Here is a 25,668-nt window from a genome sequence, read left to right as displayed (position 1 = left end):
TTTTATATTGATATCTGGTAGACTTATGTCTTGTGTACATTAAAAAACATTATAATACATTTTGAACTAAATGACATAAATTTGGGATCAGGTAAAAAATTAAGCATATAATATATCCAGAATGGTTATTAGATTAGAAAAAGAAGCAATGAAAACTGAAAAAAGAGTATGCACTTTGTATTATACCCTCCTTGCATATTGTAGAATTGTGTATTGTCTTATGAAGTGTGTTCTATTATGTTTTTGAGTGAAGTCAAAGCTCTTTAGAGCTTTTATTATTTGTTAATAAATAGAATTGTCAACTTTAGAATAAAGTTTTTAAAACTAGCTTTTTTCAAGTAGTTAAAATTTGTAGTTAACTCAACAAGAATATATGTTCATATGACATCTTGTGCTGCATGTACTATCACATTTCTATTGAAAGAGAACTGTTGAAACGATGTCATCTCCCAAATGTGACATACATGCATGTCTTGAACCGTTCTCAGTATTTTGAACATTTGTATTTAGCTTCACATTCATGTGAACATGTTAAACTGATATGTGATGGCCAGACTTCTAAACATGATGATCCTCTACTGTTGAAAGCAGGTTCATTAGGGTTAAATGAAAAAACATTGAATTGCGGTTCATAGTTAACTTAATTTGGTCATGAAATGGTATGACTAATTTTTATGCAAATTCTCCCATGTTGAAAACGAAAAATGAGAAAAATTCTGATATCAAGTTATTCCTAAAGAGAATTTATGAAGTATTAATGTATATTCATTTCATAAAAAAGAATATCTAGAATTCACTAGATAATTTTCAATATCATGTATAAGATATTTTTTTCTGATCACATACTGCACAGAAAAATATTTCTCCGAACATAATATACTGATTTTTTTATAATATAGATATTGGCTATCTTATGGTGGCTTTATTTTTATGAGAATTATTAGGCTACCATACATAACTTCTATTTCATTATGGGAGTTATTGCCCTTAAAAGACATTTTAAGCTATGATTAATACAAACTGAAAAAGTTTTTTTCGTTTGTTTGAATTATTCATAAAAACAAAGTTAGAATAAATAAATGTGCTAAAAGTAGTCTGTTTTTATCATGTTTTGCCACATGAAGTACAAAAACATCACTGATATTTCATTAGCTTGCAAGTCAATAATTTCAACTTCATTTAAATCCGTATTCATTTGTGACCTTTTACTCAACCCTTAGCTTGAGATGGATAATGCATGTGCGATATTATAAGATTGCACTTGCTTGTTTTGTATTTATAAATATGTTTGTCATTAGATATCAATCATAAAATATCTAATTTATTGTCCATTGGTTTCGTACCTGGTTCTGCTTCTCTGTCCTGCTTACTTCATCCGTTCTTTTTTTCGACCGATATTTATGTGTCTGTCCTTCATTTTCTCTCAATGTCAATCGTCATCACTATAAATTGCACCTGAAATTTTGTTAAGTCTTCATTCACCTTATGTTATTTAATTAATTGTTTTTTTGGTATTGAGATTTTTTTTTTTGCAGCAGTGGCATTTCTTCAATCTGTGAAAGAATATGCATTTAATTTGACATCATAAACACATATTGCTCGTCATCAAGCTTCGTACCACCTGTCGTCTTAGTAAATAATAATCGTCACAACAGCAGAAGCACGCTCTGCATGTTTATTACTATTGACACAGTCCGTTTTTAACCGGCGGAATAACATCAAAACTATAAATAATGTTGTTTCAATTTTGAACAGTCTCGTGCAACCATTAGTAGATCTTAGTAATCAGTTCTGTTATCATTTACCCATGAGGACGGGATGTGTTAGTGTAAGATCACCCTGATGGCAGGAGACCAGAGGGCGACCTTACACTTACCGATAAGTCTGAATAGGGTAACTATTTTACATCCAAGCTGTTTTAGATAAGATAAAAAAATCATTTATGCTTCATAAAAGTCTAGGTTAAAACGCGAAATAATCATTATAATATACTACATCTATTACCGTTTTCATATATAGTATTTATTATTCATTTACAGTATATACCCTTTATGAGCCCCGAAAATAATGTTTCAATATGTTAAATTAACTTAAGTTTGTATCCAGTCGTCATGGGGTAGGGATCTGAAATGGTGGTCTAGATGCTAATGGTCTTGCTTTCGAATCCCAGAAAAGACGCTGGATTTTTTCGACATACACATGGTAGTTATTCTTTTCCGTATACATATTTTTTAGTTCTATACTGGATTCGACTTTCCGCCAAAAACACAGAATCAAGGAAACTTCAAAGCATGCAGTACAAGGAAACTCAAGCTAGGGTGTTCTGGCTCAGAACACCCCCTGTCTCAGAACACCCCCTGTCTTAGAACCCCCGGTTGAACAAAGGAGATGGGGTGTTTTTCATACGACATATACATAAACTTTCTTGACGTTTTGTTTAAATAAAATTAATAGTTAACACTAGGATACTGAGACCTTTTTGAGGAAGACAAAAATGATGTTTTTGGAGACCATCTTATGACTAATGCAATATAATCATCAGCGTATAAATAAATAAAAAAACACATCCTTGTTCAAGTTTTTTTTTTTTTATATATATATATTTTCTATTTCAGTATTTCATGAGTAAACATACAGATATAATTACTATTACAAAATCTTATCAAAAAGTTATTATTTTATCTACATAAAAGCTACTTTTAGCATAAAAAGAGTTGCTAAACATTCTATGACATAGGTCTAACTACTTTCGAGTTCACACAATAATCCACTAGTAAAACAAAATCCTACTCACCTTAGCCTTAAATCACAACCCAAAAGCCTTCATAAACCTAAATGACCTCAAATCAGAAGGAAAGAGACAGATGAGAACTTTAAAAGAGGGACGAAAGATACCAAAGGGACAGTCAAACTCATAAATCTAAAACAAACTGACAACGCCATGGCTAAAAATAAAAAAGACAAACAGAAAAACAATAGTACACACGACACAACATAGAAAACTAAAGAATAAACAACACGAACCCCACCAAAAACTAGGGGTGATCTCAGGTGCTCCGGAAGGGTAAGCAGATCCTGCTCCACATGTGACACCCGTCGTGTTGCTTAAGTGATTACAAATCCGGTAAATAGTCTAATTCGGTAGGTCATATTCATGAAAGGGAAGGGGATTGTAGTTACGACGTAAGGAACATATCCGATATCATTTGTGAAACGGTTATTCCATAACGGTCAACCAACTCGTGATGGCGTCCGTAAAATTTACGAAGGGATGATTTCAACTTCACCATTTGGAACTCTTGGTTTAATAGCTTCCTTGTGAGCAACAAACCTCTATCAAGAAAATCATGATAGGAAATGCAAGCACGGGAATATCGTATCAATTGGGAGATATATACCCCGTATGCAGGTGCTGCTGGAATGTTGCTACTTAGAAATGGAAAGTTCACAATTGGAAAGCTGAAATCATCTCTTTTGTCGTAAAGTTTTGTTTTCAACCGACCCTCATTGTCAATTTCTAGATGTAAGTCAAGATATGAAGGCGACTTAACTGTATCTGTTTAACCTGTTCCTGAGATATGTCTTAATGAGATTGTATCTACTAAAACCCCTCTTACAATCAACTAAAGATAAAGCAGAAACAATACAGATGGAAAGTAAATTTACCACATTCGGAAAGTCCACAATGATATGAATGTGTCCGTACCAAAGTATTTAAAAGTTCTTCTGAGAACTGCAAATATGGAGTTGGTCTTATTCACTTTTTTGCTTATGTGATTTTTAAAAGTGAGCTCTAAGTCGATTAGGACTCCTAAACCTTTTTATGCCCCACCTACGATAGTAGAGGGGCATTATGTTTTCTGGTCTGTGCCTCCGTTCGTCCGTGCGTCCGTCCGTCTGTCCGTCCGTCCGTCCGTCCGTCCGTTCAGGTTAAAGTTTTTGGTCAAGGTAGTTTTTGATGAAGCTGAAGTCCAATCAACTTCAAACTTAGTACACTTGTTGCTTATGATATGATCTTTCTAATTTTAATGCAAAATTAGACTTTTGACCCCAATTTCACGGTCCACTGAACATAGAAAATGAAAGGGGGAGTTTCAGGTTAAAGTTTTTGGTCAAGGTAGTTTTTGATGAAGCTGAAGTCCAATCAACTTGAAACTTAGTACACTTGTTGCTTATGATATGATCTTTTTAATTTTAAAGTCAAATTAGACTTTCGACCCCAATTTTACGGTCCACTGAACATAGAAAATGAAAGGGGGAGTTTCAGGTTAAAGTTTTTGGTCAAGGTAGTTTTTGATGAAGCTGAAGTCCAATCAACTTGAAACTTAGTACACTTGTTGCTTATGATATGATCTTTCTAATTTTAATGCCAAATTAGACATTTGACCCCAATTTCACGGTTCACTATACATAGAAAATGAAAGTGGGAGTTTCAGGTTAAAGTTTTTGGTCAAGGTAGTTTTTGATGAAATTGAAGTCCTATCAACTTGAAACTTATTACATATGTTCCCTATAATAATCTTTCTAATTTTAATGCCAAATTAGATTATTACCCAATTTTTACAGTCCATGGAACATGGAAAAGGATAGTGCAAGTGGGGCATCCGTGTACTTTGGACACATTCTTGTTTCTTTTTAATCTTTACTATTGTATGGTTTGGTACTTTGTAATTTGTTTGAGTGATCAGTGTTATTTGATTTCTTACATATTTCCATGTATTTACCTTTGGAAACCACAGGGTGAAATCTTAGTAGCCATTTGCCACTCCATGCTTCCATCTTGTGTATGTCATGTTGCATACTAGTGAGGGTTTGTCTGATATTTCAAATTTTGACATTAAGCGTGCACGAAAGAGGACCCTTTCTGGTCAGCAGATACAAGCTGGAGCCTTGACAAAAATCAAAACTAGATTAACTGTTCTCTCCCTAGACGATAACGTTATCATTCCTATTACACCCATTGATAGATCTTCCGATGAGAGAAACATAAAAGGCGTGGTGATGAATGTGAATAAACACGATGGCTCTAAAATTAGAAGTAAAGATGGACAAATAAATGGATACTTGAGTAGAAACTAGGTTTAATTTTTTGCAAAAGCAACTTTAAATGTGCCTGAAGTCCCAATGAGTTGTATGAATGTGAGAGAGATACATGATATAGTGCGTAAATAATCATTGAGTGGAGGGCAAGGTTTTGTGCATCGTCAGTGTAAGAAAGGCAGTTGTACTGTAAGTCTGGTAGGTGTAAATTTAGAAGAAAGTTTTGTGCAACTCAATGTGTCACATGTCTCTGTCTTGTAGCAACAAGTAAAATTTAACTTGTTTCTATAATGTATGAAAATGTAGTATTTATTGCATGCTGTAAATAATGCACATTCTTTTGCTTTTGATTATTGTTCTTTACTATTTAATACATTTCAACCGTGCGTGTATATTCTGCTTTATTATTATTTTCAAAATTTGTACAGGTTAAAACCATTTTTAAGCAATATTTTGTATATGTAATAACATATACGAAAATTTTTTGTACATGTTATAGCTCTATCAACATCGCTAGTTATGTTTTTTTTTATTTTTAAAATATATTTGAATTAATAAGAAATAACAATAAATACGGGAAGTTTAGGCTAAATTCTACTATTTGGTATTAATTTAACATCATGTGAATAAAGTAGCAAGTCGGCAAAAGGGAACCTGAGTTAGGTCTCATAGGTATACGGAAACACAAATTTGGCAGAAAAACATAATGTTAATATAAGATTCATGCTTTCGTCTATATGAAAAGAAACGACTTACAAAACGCAATTAATAATTCGTGTGAATTAAACAAAAACCTGAAAAACTTAGTACTTAATAATCGGGATACTCAGATTTTTGCTGTTAATAAGTAAATTTTCCAAACAGCAGAATTGCAATTAGTTTTGTTTTAACGTTAAAAATAACACGTTTATTGATAAAACACGCCATACAAATGCAGCAAAACAGTTGTCAATGTTGTCAATAAAACATAATCAAAAATCTTTTAAATACTCTAGTATTCACTATTACAGAAGGAGACCGATTTAAATTGTATTTAATCTTACAGATTAACGGATTTTTTATAAATCAACACCTGATTCTAAAAATATCCTTTTGAAATCTTTCCACTTGATTTCGGTCTTGTTCATATCGACTATTTTTCCCTGCCGGAGGATAGCTACTTGATAACTTTTTATTGCAAATACAATTGATCCGGAAAATTGAAACTTAGCACATCAGAATGATTCTTTTTCTTGTTATGACCCAATGAGGCTACTTATTTTCTTGACAACTTATCAGTACAGCTGCAAGTTATAATGAATTAAGATATGTAAAGACGTAATTGCCTTGAAATCTGACTAATTGATGAGTTTTTTTAAAAGCACCTTGACAATTTGTCATTTCTGCTGGACGTTTCGTCTGCTACAATATTACAAGCTCAGTAATAAGAATTATTTCGTTGACATGAAACATATTTGGCAGTTTTATTTTCTGATAATTCACTTTCTAAAAAGTTGTATCTGGTGAAACCCTTGGTGGTTAATGTTACCCAAGTCACATATAGCATCAGTTTTATTTTGACACAACTTTCTATGCTCCGAACTTTGTATTGGATTTGGCTTCTCGAATGTCTGAGTTCCATTGATGTGTCTAGCGTTCTTTAATTATAAACCTATTACCGTTGATGAGTTATACAACCACCGTTTTAATGCCACTACTCTTTGACGTATCTCAGCCTAGTTATCAGCACTTTTGTGTTGAAATGAAATATCATTTAAACGTTCATTTTCTAAAGATATTTATTTCATTAGATGTTGAAGACCAGATGCAGAGATAAATTTAATCACTTTTCTATAGAATATAATCTTTGTTCTATAAACATTTCTGTTTAAATGTTTCTCGCTACATTGAAGACCTGTTGGTGACCCTCTGCTGTTGTTTTTTATTTGGTCGGGTTGTTGTCTCTTTGACACATTCCCCATTTCCATTCTCAATTTTATTGTTATTCGGCTTTGTCGCGTGATCATTTGTTATCAATCTCTTTCACAACCTACAATGGTCAAAATTATTTATTTTCAGTTATTGCTAAGCCAGATCATATATTTTCAAAATCGTCCTCCCAAATAGTCGTTTCCAAAAACGTAAAAGCCTAATTTCCCCTAAAATATTTTGCCCCTTAATGATGTCTATAAATGTGGCTATCATTGAAAATTAGGAAAACTACGATCAAACATTCTATTTTTAAAGGTCAAGGAATATGTGTGATACATGTATACATTTTTTTTTTAAATGTTAGGGATAACATGAAATCCCCAAATGGCAAGGAATTCCTGCTGGTGGAGTTTTTATACCCCGAGGGTATGACCGGCCAAGTAGTCAGCACTTATATGCTGACATGAATTACACTATGAATTTCACTATGTATCATTGATAAGGTCATGTTTATAAATTAACTGTTGACAAAACTTTGAATTTATGAAATACTAACTTACTAAGGCTTTTCTACCTCAGGAATATATTATATTCGCTATTGCGCTGTTTTTGACAAAACTTTAAGGAATGTTCGTCCTCAATGCTCTTCAAATTCGTACTTCATTTGGTCTTTTAAACTATTTTGGATTCGAGCGTCACTGATGAGTCTTTTGTTTTGACGTAACACGCGTCTGGCGTAAATACAAAATTTAAATCCTGGTATTGATGATGAGTTTATTTATACACATAATCCCTGATTATTAGTAATCTCTTATTAGGCTTATTTCCTTTAAAATACATCATTACATGATATTTTTTTTTATATTTTTATTTTTAATAATCAGTTTTAATGTTTAAATAATTCATAACTTATTCGTTTCAGACGAATACACATTGTAAATAACGTCTGAAATGTTTCATAATGAAAGGATTTTTTAATACATGGATTTTCAAAAGAGGCAATAAATATCTGTCGTTAGAAAATATTGTCATTCTTGCGTGGATTTTTATATAAGAAAATATTTACATAAAACAACATATACAAAATAGTTGCTATTAGCACGGATATTTTATATAAATTGTCAAAAGAAATGGAGTGGTCCGCCAATGACGAAGACGATGAAGCAACTACGTCTTTGATGACACACCAAATATGTAGAAACAAAGAACATGACGAAGATCCTACTGAATTACACAACGAATGGGACATACAATTTAATGCCGACACAGAAAAAATGATTTTTTCTTCACGTTCCTATGCTTTAGATAACGACTCACCTGATAGCGATACCTTAGACGGGAATATTGTGGAGGATTCATTGTCAAATAAATTGTTAGATTGTTGTTGTGGTGGTAGACGCTGGAAATATGCTAATGCATTTGATAAAACAGAATATCCATTACTCTTCCATGGGAAACATCTTATAGGAACCATCATAGGTATCATTCTTTATTATTACGATATAATATCGGATATTTATCTTGCTGAAGAATACTTTCGCTTAAAAAGATGGGAAGCATTTGGCTTTACGGCGTCATTTATTTTGTTCCCACTTTTGATAATGAATTCGATAAACATTAGTTGGTACATTCGCGACTTCATTGCAGAAAGGAGAAAAAAATCTGAAGTCACGGAGTTTTCAGTTTGGTTTTTGCGAATTTTCTGTTCTATGCCTTTGCTTTCCGGACCTGTTGCAAGGTAAGCAAACTATAGATAGTATGCATGCACTGTATTAGTCCAAAAAATGATGACGTCTCCCAGAAAAAAAAATAGCCTTGCCAGAGGAAGGCGTCTCAGAATAGAAATTAAAATAGCCTTGCCAGACGTCATAATTATTTGGACTAGCACTCTATCAAATTGTTTGACCTTTCTGTACGGCAAGTAATGCCAATTTTTATAAAGTATGATAACATATTAAACAAAACACAAATAAAGTGTTACGTCTGTACATTTGCTTTATCAATGAAGTATCTAAGTAAAACAGCTTCTGAACACAATAACACAACATCAGCACATAACTATACAGACAGATTTCTCTGTGTTCTTATGAGTACATATTGAACGAAAGAGTTGCAACAGCGACAAACGAACAGACATTGACATTTCGATTGTCAACGTAATGCAGATGAAAAAAAGTACACTATTTTCATCTAAAGTGTTTGTACACAGATTATTCCTATATAAAAATAATGATTGAATTACATGTGTTTCAATGTACAAAATATGATTTAAAATGCAAATGGCAAAGATTGATTGATTGTTGGTTGCTTAACGTCCAGTGGAAAATATTTCATGCATGTTCAGGACGAAATGGTAAAGAATAAGTACATGTAATGCAAATTTTACAAAGTTTTTTATTTAGTCGCTTCGGTTGTATTAATTCGTGTAATTATCACGCCAATTACGACATTAACGATGAGGTATACCAGTTTTTCTTTAGGATACAATCCGACCCTGGCTGATATACAAGTTATTGAAATTCTTACAGAGAATATCTTTCGTTTATCTGATAAAACATTAATTCTAAATCTGTTAATCTTATGTGTAATTCTAGAAACATCGAGTACATGTATCATGGCATGAAAACCAGATCTGTGAAGTCCAGCGAACTTGATATTAGATACCATTACAGACAAATGAAATACGAAGATACAGATGCTGCCATGTTAACAATGTTTGAAGCTTTTCTAGAATCTGCTCCACAACTCATACTACAGATGTATATAATACTGACAGATACACACGATGACTCAATACTCCTTCGTAAATTAATTTCAAACTTTCTGTTTTATTTGAAGATAATTAACTAGTTTGTGGTATTTTTCTTTGCTGCTTACTTTTTATTTTGTGCTACATTTTTTGAACATTAAAATATTCTTGATAGAAATTAGGCAATTTATCATTCTAAAACAGCGAAAAAGAAAATTAATGTGATAATAGTAGTAGCCCATACTGCAGAGTTGATAACATTAGTAAATTTTGACAGATCTCTACACATTGGCAAGATATATATATGTAAAACTAGTATCAGTTCATGTTTTTATTTTCAAGATGATTTACAAAACAAATGATATGACAATCTTGCTACAGTTTTGTATAAAATATTGCTTGAATTTTATAAATCATTCTTTTTTATTGTCTTGTATTGTAGATATTGTTCAAGGAATTGCTATTTTTGGATCCTGGATTAGTGTGTCAGGTTCGTTGGTATCATACCAGAATGCTCTACGAGCCTCACATAGTAGTAAAGACAGTGATGTTTCAGCACGTGGCACCATTTTATATTACCTTTGGCGAACATGTGAAGTTGGACCAAGAATGATAGTCTTCGCAGTATTTGCAGCACAATTCAAATATTATATGTTATTGGCTGTTCTCATACCTCACTGGATAATAATGTCTGTATGGATAGCGTTTCAGAAGCCTGACGTTTACACAAAAAGATTCGAAAAAATCATATTTAATATTGTCTTGGGATATATTTTGATACTTTCATATCAGAGTGTTCAACAAGGCCGTACACGTTATAAGTTATTGTTATATTATTTCATTACATATATGGAAAACTTAGCAATGATAGCCGCTTGGGCTCATTTTACTGATCACAGAGAAGACTGGTATTACTTTCCTATAATAGGGTTTGTTATATGTAGTATGGTGCTACACATTTTAGCCCTGTTATTATATTACAAGATATACCGTCCCAGAAACCATTATATTATTTCTTGTCTTAACCATAGAAAAGACGCTGAAAACATTTGACTATTCTTTGTTACCAATACCCAATAAAACAAGTGTACACAAATAACACATTACTATAGCCCTGTTATTATATTACAAGATGAACCGTCCCCGAAAGCATTATATTATTTCTTGTATTAACCATAGAAAAGACGCGGAAAACTCCTCTTTGTTAACAATACCCAATTGAACTTGAGATGCAAATTGTTTGTCGATACTCCTAATTTGATCGGCTGAAAGTGTCGATGAATAAGCAGTTATCGGTGAAGAAAATTTGCCATCTCTTTATTTTTGTCATTCATTTTGATTGTTGTTTCTCGGAATATCCGGAATGCCTTGAAATGGTATAAGTTAAAGATAATGTATGACCCATTTTATTTTGATAGTTGACCTAGTTCATCATGTTCATCATGTTGAATCCCAATTGTTACTCGTTTTGTTCGGAATATTCAATAATCTAAGAGCTGCACACGTTTTTAATTCTGAACTTTCCAGGACTAGTGAACATTGTTTTTATCTTTATTTAAATATTCCACATTAATATAAATAGATATATAACATATTACACAAAACAGTGGTTAAAAGTATAATGACATATGACCAGTTACAATAAATAGATCAAAACAATTTTGTCTTGAAAACCAAGATCATAGTATCTTTAGATTTTAACCGACCTGTTTAATCATATTTACTCCTATATTCCTGTATGCTGGTGCATATTCTGGACGCAAATCTTGTTATTTCCCATTGGTAAAACGGTAACAAAAACAAATCACGAATCTTCCAAACGGAAAAATAGTTATCAAAGGTATCAGGATTATAATTTAATACGCAAGACGCGCGTTTCGTCTACACAAGACTCTTCAGTGACGCTCAAATCAAAATAGTTGTAAAGCCAAACAAATACAAAGTTGAAGAGTAGTGCGGACCCAAAATTCCAAAAAAGTTGTGCCAAATACGGTTAAGGTAATCTATTCCTGGGATAATTCAAAGTTTTGTAACAGGAAATTTGAAAAATTATACCAACTTGGATCGGTTAGGGCATTTTTTATTTTTTGTTTGAGGACTGCCCTCCAGGCAGTTATCACATCGAAACTGTCACAACCTTTGGAAATTTAGAGTTGTGCCAGTTCACATCGCAAATAACTATTTTTATTTGGCATATCTTTGTAATCTTTGCGCCGTGTGTGGAAATTTTAAAATTGTACCAGCGTCTGTGGTGTCCGCTTAAATTGTATAAACGTTCAAGATTTTGATAGTGTCTCAATTTGAATATATTGACATTACATCGTGCTATTATCGAAGAAGGATATCTGTTATCCGAAATATCTAATATTTGTTCATTTTATAGTTATTTAATGGTGATGTTGTACCCTTTTTGACTTGTTATATATCATATTTTGTAGTGTACAGAATCATATTACATGATCCATCGCCCTATAAGATTAATCGTTGACTATTTATTCAGTCATTATATATATAGCCCTGGTGGTCGTGTGGTCTAGTGGGACGGCTGCAGTGCAGGCGATTTGGTGTCACGATATCACAGTAGCATGGGTTCGAATCCCGGCGAGGGAAGAACCAAAAATTGCGAGTTGTATATACATTATGTACACAGCCATGTATCACCATCATTTGATGGCTATCCGATGGATAAATCTGTTGTAGAGTTGTCACTGGCTCAGACGTACTTGTCGCTGGCCGTGTGTTACCTTTCCTCGTCAGTTTAATCTAGCGGCGTACTACAGTACATGATATATAAGGCATGGAGATGTTATTGTTACAGATCAGCTAAATTATCTATAATAAAGGATCCTATAAATTAATGTAATATACAGTCACAGAAAATAATTATATTTATAAGTACGTATATATATACAACTCGTCTAAATACAACCCAACAATGTTAGATCTGTAAATTTGCTTTCGCAAATTTTTGGTTCTTCCCTCGCCGGGATTCGAACCCATGCTACTGTGATATCGTGACACCAAATCGCCTGCACTGCAGCCGTCCCGCTAGACCACACGACCACCTGGGCTCTCTAAAAAAAGAGCTTTCGCTGGCCATGTGTTACCTTTCCACGTCAGTTTTCATCTAGCGGCGTACTACAGTACATGATATATAAGGCATGAAGTTGTTATTGTTACAGATCAGCTAAATTATCTATAGTAAAGGATCCTACAAATTAATGTAAGATACAGTCACAGAAAATAATTATATTCATAAGTACGTCTGAGTCAGTGACAACCCTACAACAGATGTATCCATCGGATCGCCATCAATGATGGTGATACATGGCTGTGTACATAATGTATATACAACTCGTCTAAACATCAACCCAACAATGTTAGATTTGTAAATTTGCTTTCGCAAATTTTTGGTTCTTCCCTCGCCGGGATTCGAACCCATGCTACTGTGATATCGTGACACCAAATCGCCTGCACTACAGCCGTCCCGCTAGACCACACGAGTAGGGCTACTAAATTGGAGGGATCATTTGGTGGTTTGGGACCTCTAAACGGCATCGCCGGACGAAAATAGGACATTTCGAGAATGAAAAATCATATTTTTCCCTTAATCAAACGAAACGAATATTTAATTCACATCCTATACCATTTTCACACTACCTAAAAAATATTAATTACCCAACATACACTTCCTTACTAAAGGGCATACGATACAGTTTTGATCCCATATTGAAATGTTGCTGACAATTTGCATATAGGCTATTTATTGCCTGATTAAATCAAATATGTAATAAAAGTATACCTTCATGCGCTACTTTTTAAGTAAAATGAGGTCAAAATTTTATATATTTGCTCAAAATTAGGATTTGTAGTCGTATATTTCTTTTCGACAGAAATACATAGCATGTTTTAAAAGATAAACACAAGCAGTTTTTTGTTAAACTATTTGTTAAATTCTGTTTAATATACATGTCCTTCAAATTTGTGCAATTTGTTTTTTCAAATAGCTCGTATTTATCAAATGATCACGAATGTAGAAAAAAAAAGTATATTTCTCAAATTTAAAACAAAATGCACGTTTTCATGAAAATTGGCACACATAATCTTCTTACGTAATCAAATCAAATGGCTTTTTTTTAAAAAAAGTGTCCATGAACTCGTTTTCAAGTTAAATTAGTTTGAATGATAAAAATCCATCGAAAACTGAATCTTTTCCCTATGAGTGATTGTTTGACGTCATCAAAATAACAATTTACGTTAGCAACGTCATTACCTCTCCTGTTACTGTATCGACGACATTAACAGTATCGAACAAAGTTAAATTATTTATTTTATGACTACTTTTTTTTCAACTGTAATTATTTTTAACTCGATAATGACTATACTACTGCTATTTAATAAAGTTATTTGCATTAACCGCATGTAACGTCGAACGAGATATCACATGGGTTATTCTCTACCAACTAAGTATTGGTATTGCTATCAATATTAACATAAAGTAGAAAAATAAATGCCCACCTCACCAGTTCTATGTAGTCTCTAAAATTTCGGTAATTAAAACGCTCAGCCTAACACATAATTTCAAATTAGTTTTAAAAAACCATTGACTATGTATACCCGTTCTAATTATATTTACAATGTTTTCAACAGGATGTTTAATCATACATGTATTACTAGCCAAACATGACCTAGATAGATATCCCACCAATTTGCGGTGTGGTGAACACTTAATTTCGTGTAGTATGACGAACACTGATTTGAATTCTCGGAATGATTTAAAGGAATGACTAAACTGGATTGATATAAAATAAATTAGGATGTCTTGGCTCTATATTTGTCACCGTAAGAAATAAGTCGGTTATCTAAAAAGAAAAAAGTTAAGAAAAGGTGTAGAGCAGATAATAGGAATGGCAAAGGCAAATCCCAAAATGGGAACCAAAAAGTTTCCTTACACCAGAAGAGTGAAATATGACGAAGATGAGACCTTTGACGAAGTTGACGGTAAAATTATGGTTAAAGACCTTAAATTTACATATGATGGTAAAACAGTAACCTCTAAAGAAGAATACAAAACAGAAAGTGGTCGTGATGAAGTTGATGCTCGCCATATAAATAAGAGTCATAATTCTAAGATGGCACCTTCCAGACGTGCTGGGGATGAATTTCTTGATATTAACAGAACTCACGATAATGATGAACATGACACTGTGTCAGGATTTGATAAAGCAACAAGTGTTGCGTTGACATGCTGCTGTGGCAATAATTGTTGGAAAACTAATGAATATTTTAATTCTGAAGAATATCCTTTTCTGTTTCGTGGAACAGATTTGATTGCAACAATTTTATCAACTGTCTTCTTCTTATATGATGTGATATCAGATGTAGTTCTGGCTGAAGAATATTACCGTCTACAAAGATGGATTTCATTCGGATTTACAGCATCACTGATCTTCTTTCCTCATCTTGTCATGAATGCGATCAATATATCCTGGTATTATCGCGACTATATGGCAGAAAAGAATAAAGGAAAGACAACACAAGGGTGGAAATGGTTTTTACGAGTATTACTTTCCTTACCATTCATGCTTGGTCCTATTGTAAGGTAAGCTTTCATAATGTAAACGCTTCTTCGATTTTGTTTTCGTTTTAAAAGCACCATGCTCCCACTTTAAAAAACATAAATAAGACATTTTTAAGGGGCCTTGGATGGTATGTTGGAAGACAAAATGATTTTTCCTATCTTAAATACCTCCTTTATATTAGTAGTCTAAATGTCCCGTCTTCATTTTGGTCGACCCAATTTTATAACCTAGCTATCTATTGGATTGTGTTATTATATTTTAAAATGGTTTTTTTTTAATTTTTATTCATTTTATTCTTATTGTTTTCTTTGAATAAGTTTGTGAGATAGGTTAAACTTTTGCTCGAAATACATATATTCTTCTATTGACCTAACACAACTGAACTAAAGATATCGACACACCACATTCTTTAGTATATTCTATTATTTTTCAGTTAGAATACATTTCTTTACCTAATCACTTCTTTGAGTTATTTGGCGTTTTCTTTTGATACTTTTTAAATCTTCGTTTTGCTTGCATTGTGAAATGTAAATTGAAGTTATGAACGTTTTTTTTTCATTGTAGAAATGTTGAATACATCTATTATGGCTGTAAAAGTAGATCTGCATCATTGTCGGACGGTAGAAGAAGTTATTTCTATAAAAATGTTTTATACGAAGATGCAGATGCTGCGATGTTAAGGATGTTTGAAGCTTTCCTAGAGTCTGCTCCACAACTTGTTCTGCAATTATACATAATTATGACCGAAACACAGAACGACAACCTACTGATGCGTAAGAATATATTATTTTTATGTTTTAGTTCAGTAAGGTTTTAAGCAATTTTTTAGTTAAAACATATTTTATTGTTCAAAATGACAAAAGGATCAGACAGTTTTACAAGCAATTTGTTTATTGCACTGATTTATTTTTCATCGCATATATCGTGAATTTGACAAATTGTATCTGTATAGGAAATTGACAAATGATGTGGAAAATATTGGCACATGTGTTTCACAATTAATTGTACGAAAATTATGTTCAAACAAAAAGTCAAACACGTAGAATACTTATATTTTAAAGACACTTTCTAAAAAAAAGATGTGGTATGATTGCCAATGAGACAACTGTCCATAAGAGACCAAAATGACACAGACATTAACAACTATCGGTCACCGTACGGCCTTCATCAATGAGCAAAGTCCATACCGCATAGTCAGCTATAAAGGCCCCGATATGACAATGTAAAGCAATTTAAACGAGAAAACAAACGGCCTTATTTAATAAAAAAATGAAATCGTTTTAATACGAAATCTTTAGTGTAAGCATATACCCGATCTGTGTGGTTAATACAGGATATGAAAAACTTTTCTGATAACCGACAAAAAAATTGTCAATGTAAAGATGTAATGTAGTTCTAGATGAAATAATATGTCTTTACTGTTATTTCATGATTTCATAATATTTTGTAGAAATTGTTCGAGTAGCAGCCATGTTTGGATCTTGGGTCGGAGTCTCCTGGACGTTGGTATCCTACCACAAAGCCCTCAGAGCCTCACATAATATAAAGGAACAGGGCCTATCTGCATATGGTGTGATTTTCTACTATATATGGAGAGCTTGTGAAGCTGCACCTAGAACGATAGTGTTAGCATTATTTGCAGCTCAGTTTGGTTTTCATATGCTAGTAGCAATAGGTATTCATTGGCTTGCTATGTCAATTTGGTTAGGATGTCAAAAGCAGGAAATGATGAGTAAAACTTCTAGAGATAAATGGATATTTAATATTGTTATCGGATACGTTTTGATATTTTGTTTCCAAAATGTGCAAGAGGGACAAACCAGATACAGAGCCATGTTTTATTACTTTGTAACATTTTCAGAAAACATCATTATGTTAATACTGTTGGCATATTTTACACAACATAAAAGTGAATGGTTTTATCTTGCTGCTATCGGTACTGTCACTTCGTTCATGGTCCTTCAGATAATGGTCCAGTTATTGTATTATAAATTAATTCATCCAAGCCATAAAGAAATTGTATTATGTCAAAACAATAGACCATCTAAACAATCATTAAATGAATGATTAAAACATATGTATTGGTTATTCAATTAATATTTCATTCCTGCTAAGAATATAATATAAGAATTAAATAAATTTAAAGAGTTATCCCCAACATAATAAGTTTCCTAATTAGCATTGTCATTGTTGACTAAATATTTCAATAAATTCACTTTGTATTGTTCTAATCACAGCATAAATGAATGAGTTTGTAAAGTCTATTTTATATTTACTTCAGTTAGTTACTCTTCAAGATCACCTGAGATCACCCCTGTTTTGGTTGGGTTGGTATTTGTCATTCTATTGTCTTCTTAGTAGTGATTTGTAGAATGTTTTAAATTCATTTTAGCTCACTTGGCGTCCGGCGTCCGTCGTCGTCCGGCGTCGTCCGTCGTCCGTCGTCCGTCGTCGTTAACTTTTACAAAAATCTTCTCCTCTGAAACTACGGGGCCAAATTTAACCAAACTTGGCCACAACCATCATTGGGGTATCTAGTTTAAAAAATGTGTCCGGTGACCCGGCCAAACAACCAAGATGGCCGCCATGGCTAAAAATAGAACATAGGGGTAAAATGCAGTTTTTGGCTTATAACTCAAAAACCAAAGCATTTAGAGCAAATCTGACAGGAAGTAAAATTGTTGATCAGGTCACGATCTATCTGCCCTGGAATTTTCAGATGAATCGGATAATCGGTTGTTAGGTTGCTGCCCCTGAATTGGTTATTTTGAGGAAATTTTGCTGTTTTTTTGTTATCTTGAATATTATTATAGATAGAGATAAACTGTAAACAGCAATAATGTACAGCAAAGTAAAAACTAAAAATAAGTCAGTATGACCAAAATAGTCAATTGACCCCCTAATGAGTTATTGCCCTTCATAGTCAATTTTTAACAATTTTCTTAAAATTTGAAGATTTTCAATAACATTTTCCACAGAAAGTACTGTTATAGAGAGAGATAATTGTAAGCAGCAAGAATGTTTAGTAAAGTAAGATCTACAAACACATCACCATCATCAAAACACAATTTTGTCATGAATCCATCTGTGTCCATTGTTTAATATTCACAGACCAAGGTGAGCCTCTAGTTCTTTTTCTGCTTTTCTATCACTTGTGATTTATATGGTTGTCCTTTTGTTTTTGTCTGCTTCTTACCTTCATTGGTAACTTATCATATTATAAATGATCAGATCTTAATGGTATCTTTATAAATTATGTACCCATCTTTTTGCATGGGTATATTTAAGACTATGTTTTAGTGATACATTGGAATATCTTTTTACCTTTATCAAATAATCTGTCAGATAAAAGACAAGTGTGATGTATGACAGTAATAAAAGGACCACTATTGAATTAAGGGGCAGTGACGCTGCGATGATCAACCAATGCATAATAAAAACTGAAGAACTGGTGATAGTATAAAGTAAAATCACAAAATTACTGAACTATGAGTGAAATTTAAAACGGAAAGTCCCTAATCAAATGGCAAAATCAAATGCTCTAACACGTCAAACGAATGTAGTATCAGTATTCCTCTCATTGAAGCTGATCTAAAAACAAGTTTAATTTTTAAGTCATTGGGTGAAAGAGATTTCAAAATAAAGAACAATTCGTTTCCAATCAATTGATATTAAAAACAAACTAGTTTTAGATTATAATCAATCTTATTCAATATAAAACATGTTTCCTGACTTTGCAGGATGAACGCAGATTTTGTTATCTATCTTGGTTTTTTTCCTCATAAACTGTTGAGAACAAAGTCTGAAATGAAAAATAAAAACACATGCATCGTACGTATTCACATTGGATGGATTTCAGATTTTTTTTTATATGAATTTTTGGATGATTTTAATTTCATTTAGGGTTATTGATGTATATGTTATTAGTTTGAAAATATGATGAAATTGCTCATTTTTAGCAAATGCAAACGTTAAGACATAGGTGATCAATGAACTCAACAATTTAGTATACTGAATTACATATAACTAATCACTTAATGACTGTTGTCCTATTTAATAAACCTGATAAAAATGACAATATAATTTTCATTACGGATAATTACAGATCTGATATAAGTTTTGATATTATTACAATTGATAGTATATCTATATACTTTTCACAATGAACAACTCACTTAAGGTATGTTCATTTACTGGTTTATTTTTTTGTCATATAAATGCTTACATTACATCGTATTTAATCATACATGGCTTTCAAATGCGCTTTTTGAGCGATTTGGATGAAAGAAAATACAGAAATGCGCTTCAAATGCACGACATTTTGAAAGTGTTTATAACATTTCATTTATGAAGTGAAAATTTAAGAAAGAACAGATTAGTACTAACGGACCGGTTCAGTTTGGATTGCTTTGTTAAGAATTAGCTCAGAGGGAGAAAAACACCAAGGTGTCAATAAAAATAAACATTAGTCGACTAAAACAGACAATACCATGGCAAAAGACAAAGGCTTGAATTGCATTTTTACAAATACAAATACAAATACAAATATTTTATTGGTACAACCACAATTACAATACTAATAATTGACTTCGGTCCATATTTCAGTACATTATTACAATGAATACAACATAATGAAATTAATTACGAAGATAAAATCTCATTTCTGTAATCGAGATATTTACGTATATAAATAACTAATCACTTTCTGAACTTTTAAAGTATTGCCATTAACGCAACATATATATATAGAAGAACGTGTGCATGTAGTAGAAATTAAGATGATTTACACATTAACCTCGTGGTAAAATATACATTTTGAAGCAAGAGATCGATTAGGATTCCCCTAATTATCTTGTATAAATTGTGTTTAAAGAAAGGTATGATGTCATTTTGAACGAGTACTATTCTTTGAATTTATCTCGGTAACATATTTGGTGGGGTAAAATTGGCACTGCTTATGTTATTTAATTTTCATGATAAGAGACGCATGCCACTTTTAAATAAAAATAATCAGAATAAGAATATTTATTTAATTCCATTAAAGGGCCCGTTTCCGAGCATATACATATATGTATATATATAGCTCGATATATAGTATTATTGTGTAGTAATTCAAATAGGGAGAGGACGTCGCTAACGTGCGTTTTTATATCTTGTGTCCAATCCCTTTTGCTAATTTTGCAAATACAATATGTTTAAACTAAGCAATTTTTAAGATATCTTATTTTAGTATATGAAATGACTGACCCGAAGGAAATCCACAATTGGGCCATACTAGCGTAATCGTTTCCGGTAATTAAATCACACAAACATCACTGCTTTTAATGTGTCTTTTAACTATAAATGATAATTGATTTCTAAATATTATGATTACGCAGCATTAGTCGCAATTAAGACAACAAAACTGTTTACTTTTAATTAAAACTGTTTTTAAAATACTAGTACCAAAGACAATTATACACCAGTCTATTGATGACATTGATATGTTAAGCAGGATGTTTAAATGAGCAGCTATCATAGTACACATCTTGTTATTTTTAGATATGAATGAAACAAAAGAAGGCGGTGACTCCATGCAAGTCAACATAAGTTTTGTGACCTTCATTCTGCCAATCCGAATTCCATAGATATTTCTTATTTTTGGACGATAAAATGCTGGTCAATTTGGTGATAATCTTAGACAAAAGAGTAAGAAAATAATTGTAATGACAAAATGGTAAGCAGAAAGTTTCCATACGATAGAAGGGGGAAATATGAAGCCGGTGATGAGAATGGAGATAATACAGAGGGACAAGACGATGTTGATGGACCACATTGTAGGCAGCCTAAACCATATATTATTGATACAAACAGTCCACTTATATTAGTTGATGGCATAGATGGAAGTGGTTCAACGTTAGATAAAGATATCAATGAAGACAATCTGAAAAGATCCTGTAGAAATAACTCATCGTTTGAATATTCCAGTTCTGAGAAATATCCCTTTCCGTTCCGTTGCATAGACTTACTTGCAGCAGTTTTGTCAATAGTCTTTTTCTTATTTGATGTGATTTCAGACGTGGTTCTTGCTGAAGAATATTATCGGTTTCAAAGATGGATTCCGTTTGTATTTACTATATCGTTTATCATCATTCCTCATCTGGTATTAAATGCCATCAATATCTCCTGGTACTGTAATGACTATTCCAAAGAAGAGAAGAGCGAAAAGCATACAAAGAAACTAGTGTGGTTTTTAAGAGGGTTTTTTTCTTTACCTTTTATGCTTGGACCTGTTGTCAGGTAAGTTAGTTGTATGCTTTTTTTTATACTTTTCTCGTTTCGCTTTCTTTGTGTTGACTGGTGGCAAAAATAAAAAAAGTCTAAACTTAAACATATTCAAAGCCCTCATAACCTTTATGAAGCATAATTATAACATGTCAATTTACTTATGTGTTTTCATTCTTCTCGTTTGTACTGCCCTTTTTGTTATTTGTTTACTTTAAAATATATCGTTTTCACATGTGTTAATGATATTATGACGCATTCTTTTCATTATAGAAATGTGGAATATATGCATTACGGATTTAAAAGCAAATCAAGATCATTGTCTGAAAGTGAAAGACGTTATTTCTATAAAATGGTTTTATGTGAAAATGCAGATGCTGCCATGTTGAGGATGATTGAAGCTTTCCTAGAATCTGCTCCACAGTTAGTTTTACAGATATATATCATAATGACAGAAGCTAATACTGATGGATTAATGATGCGTAAGATTGTATACATTTGTGATTTATGATAGATTTGTTGTCCCTCATAACTCTATTCGTAAATATGAACGACAAAAAACCCACTTCCTGTTCAATCATGTCTTAGTATAACAGCGACCAGTACCTGAGGTAAACAAGAAATCTAGCAAGACATATTCATAACATTTGTGTATATAGTAATATGTATGAAAAACAATGGTCTGTAACAAGAAGGGATGTGTGGAAAAAACAAAATAATCAAATTTTAAATGGGTCGTTCTGTTATATATACCATATGATTTGCGATAAACGCGAAATGAAAGAAGTCGAAATAACATTTTCTTTTTGGAATAGGGGTAGTTTTAAGAATGACCGACTTTAAACATTTAAAAAGCAGGTATGATTGCCAATCAGACAATTAACTACCAAAGTTTAAATGATATGGCTTACACAATAAAAGGTCACCGGACGGTCTTCGGCAATGGTGAAAACCCAATAAAAAAAAACCTAATCTGACAGACAGCAAACATCGCAATCATTGAACTACAGGGCAGTTTCATCTATATGTTTGTCTTCTTTCATTTTTAGCCAGGCGTTGTCAGTTTATTTTCGATTTATGAGTTTGACTTTCCCTCTGGTATCTTTCGTTCCTCTTTCATACAGAATGAAAAGTGGTAAAATGTTTTGGTATCTATACTTACACCCCTAGTTTTGCACAGCACAAATATAACTGCAAACTGTAGAAATCCTTTGGAAATGGCTTGACCCATCATATTTGCATGAAACGAAAAAAAGACTAACACAAAGATACAAGATACAAATGACCGATCTAAGAATACTCATAGTACATAGAATCGACAGAATGTAAACCATAAGTTTTTATTACTGTTTATCAAAACTTATGAGGTATGCGTCAATTAATAAAAATACAAGATTAATTTTAGTAGTTACCAATAACATCATGCGCAGAGTTTTTACTACTGTGTTATCGTGATAGTTACATTTAACAGTAAGTTTATTTAAAGGATAAATGCGTTGAGAATAATCGTATCTAAATTAAACAGAATGTTTATACAACATCACGATGAGAATACGGATGGAATGGCCCGTTTAAAATAAAAATTATAAAAGTACAGCCAAATTTCCAAACCTATTGTTTGTATATGTAAAAGAATTAAGTAAAAGTTAAACGTAATTCATTACGAATCAAAGGCTGAATGATTGAACTGAATAAAAATTTCGTTCATTTTAAACGTCTGACTAAATACATGGCCATAGCGATCTAGGTGGGAAACATACACACCAAAAATATTGGCAAACAGAAGAAATCCGTCAAAAAAGGAAAATTAACAATAACGCAAAGGAACATCTCTTTTTTGTCGTATATATTTGCATTTACATTCCCGGGTAATGACCGAACTATCCAAATCTAGAAAAAGTTTATTTAGCATTACTTTGTTTTTATCTTGTAGAAATCGTTCGACCTGCAGCAATGATTGGATCTGGTATTGGAGTATCCTGGTCGTTGGTATCTTATCAAAAGGCACTCAGATTATCATATAATAGAAAGGAAAGGAAACTGTCCCTCTTAGGAGTGATTTTCTACTATATCTGGAAATCCTGTGAAGTTGCACCAAGAATAATCCTATTATCACTGTCTGCAGCTCAGTTTGGCTACCACATGCTTGTAGCAACATGTATTCATTGGATCTTAATGTCACTTTGGGTTGGGCGTCAGAATCAAGAAATGTATGATAAAATGAGAGATAAAATTGTTCATTATATTGTAATTGGATATGTATTGATATTTTGTTTCCAAAATGTACAGAAGGGTAAAACTCGATACAGAACTATGTTTTATTATTTTGTAACATTTGTAGAAAACGTCATCATGTTAACACTATGGACATACTTTACACATCATAAAAGAGAATGGGTTTACCTCGCCGTAATCGTTTCAGTACCTTCATGTATGGTAATTCAGATTATTGTCCAGATATTGTATTATAAATGTGTCCATCCTGAACATACAAACATTTGGTTTTGTTGAAATATTTATAGATTTTAATGCCAAATACCATTTCCTCTCTACCAATTTATTATGACCATGAATGTGCTGAATTATTTGCTTTTTTATGTATATGTTATTATCCGAGGATTCAAGTCCTGATTGTCAATGAGGTCTATAGTACTATGTAGTATTTTGGCCATGCATGTTATTCCTTTCAGGTAATATTTTAAATTGAATAATAAACGTTAACAAACTATAAGACCCATTTGTGGACTTGGGTTGTTTGCTGCTTTTTGGTCGGGTTATTTGTGTCTTTGACAAATTCCCTTTTCCCGTTTTCAATTTCATACCAGTATTGCATTTCAATTTAATATATTAATATCTGAAATAAATATTCGTATAACAGAAATTCCATATTTTCTTTTAAGTGTCTCAACCAAAATTATGTAGCATCTAGTTGACGACGCGTTATGTTGGTTTTCCAAATTGATACATCAAACGTTACTCTTAAACAATGGTCATTAATATGAGAAGGGAATTGGTTTAAGCACTTGCATTTATCTAATTGTGGGGAATCATTTTAAACTATTGAAAGCATTACCCTCATAATTTTATTTTCTTGTACGTTGTTTGTATTCACATTTGATACTTTTTGGTTTTATCAGCTATTTATAGGGTTTATACAAATTTATGATATTTAGTAATGTATGTCTCAGCATCACGGAAGAGACATTGATTGTCGGAATTTGCAAATATTGCAGATAAATTTATACTGTTAAAGTTAACAATCCCCTATAACTCGAACCAAATCATTGAAAAGCAGTGATGTATAAGAACGAAGAAATGTAAGTATCGTAATGATCAAAAGGGGCATAAAAAGTAAAGTAAAATTCAGCTACGGTGAAATTTCCATAAGGGAAGTAGAATTTTAGGTTTTTTTTAATTTATTTTTCACATTTCTACATCTTTCAACAGGTTTTTTTTAGTAAACCAGCCCAATAGCAGAAGTATCGATCCAGTGCTATTAATGAAAATAAAATTTTATAAATTTCGTGCATCCCAAGCGCTTTTCTGGATTTAGCTTAACCAGGAACGCTAAGTGCAAATATCTATGATGAGCTTATATGAACATATGATCCTGTAAATTGTAGTGAAAAGTGAAATAACAAAATACCGATCTCCAGGGGAAAAGTTCAAAACGGTTGTCTGATCAAATGACAAAATCGAAAGCTCAAACACATCAAACGAATGAATAACAACCGTCATATTCAGGCATTTTCTGATGTAGAAACGGTGGATAGAACCTGGATTTATAGCTAGCTAAGCCTCTCATTTATATGAGTCGCATAAAATTCCGTTATACTGACAACAATGTGACAACAAAACAAACAGACATAAAAGGTAAAAATGTCAATAATAGGGGTACAGCAATATGTTATAATCTTTATTACAGAAAAACAAACAAATATGTAAACAATGAAAAACAAAAAAGCATATGAACAAAGCATTTTAGTAAAATCGAAAGACAAGAATACGAAAATTTACCATAGCACAATAACGCATTGATAGAATGTATAAGAACCGAGCCATGTCTAGTGAATATAACCTAGAATAGATTATAAAGAGTAAAAGGAATCGTTTACAAAGACA

At 32.4% G+C, this 25,668-nt stretch overlaps 2 protein-coding genes across 2 annotated transcripts; both read left to right on the top strand.

Moving 5' to 3' along the window:
* Nucleotides 1–8,001: 8,001 nt before the first annotated feature.
* On the top strand, nucleotides 8,002–17,541 carry LOC139498392 (uncharacterized). Its single transcript, XM_071286809.1, has 6 exons — nucleotides 8,002–8,689; nucleotides 9,546–9,754; nucleotides 10,143–10,747; nucleotides 14,554–15,302; nucleotides 15,847–16,055; nucleotides 16,733–17,541. The coding sequence occupies exons 1-6, from the start codon at nucleotides 8,082–8,084 to the stop codon at nucleotides 17,347–17,349; spliced, it is 2,997 nt and encodes a 998-aa protein (XP_071142910.1). The 5' UTR covers nucleotides 8,002–8,081; the 3' UTR covers nucleotides 17,350–17,541.
* A 1,805-nt stretch (nucleotides 17,542–19,346) lies between these two features.
* On the top strand, nucleotides 19,347–25,079 carry LOC139499353 (XK-related protein 6-like). The gene is made up of 4 exons (XM_071288038.1): nucleotides 19,347–19,462; nucleotides 20,824–21,561; nucleotides 21,820–22,028; nucleotides 23,480–25,079. Exons 2-4 carry the CDS (start codon nucleotides 20,996–20,998, stop codon nucleotides 24,055–24,057), a joined length of 1,353 nt encoding a protein of 450 aa, XP_071144139.1. The 5' UTR covers nucleotides 19,347–19,462; nucleotides 20,824–20,995; the 3' UTR covers nucleotides 24,058–25,079.
* The last annotated feature ends 589 nt before the right edge of the window (nucleotides 25,080–25,668 follow it).

The sequence above is a fragment of the Mytilus edulis genome, chromosome 1 (assembly GCF_963676685.1).
Source record: "Mytilus edulis chromosome 1, xbMytEdul2.2, whole genome shotgun sequence".
Classification (NCBI taxonomy): domain Eukaryota; kingdom Metazoa; phylum Mollusca; class Bivalvia; order Mytilida; family Mytilidae; genus Mytilus; species Mytilus edulis.
The sequence above is the reverse complement of the archived record's forward strand: the minus strand, read 5'-3'. Positions and strand labels throughout refer to the sequence as shown.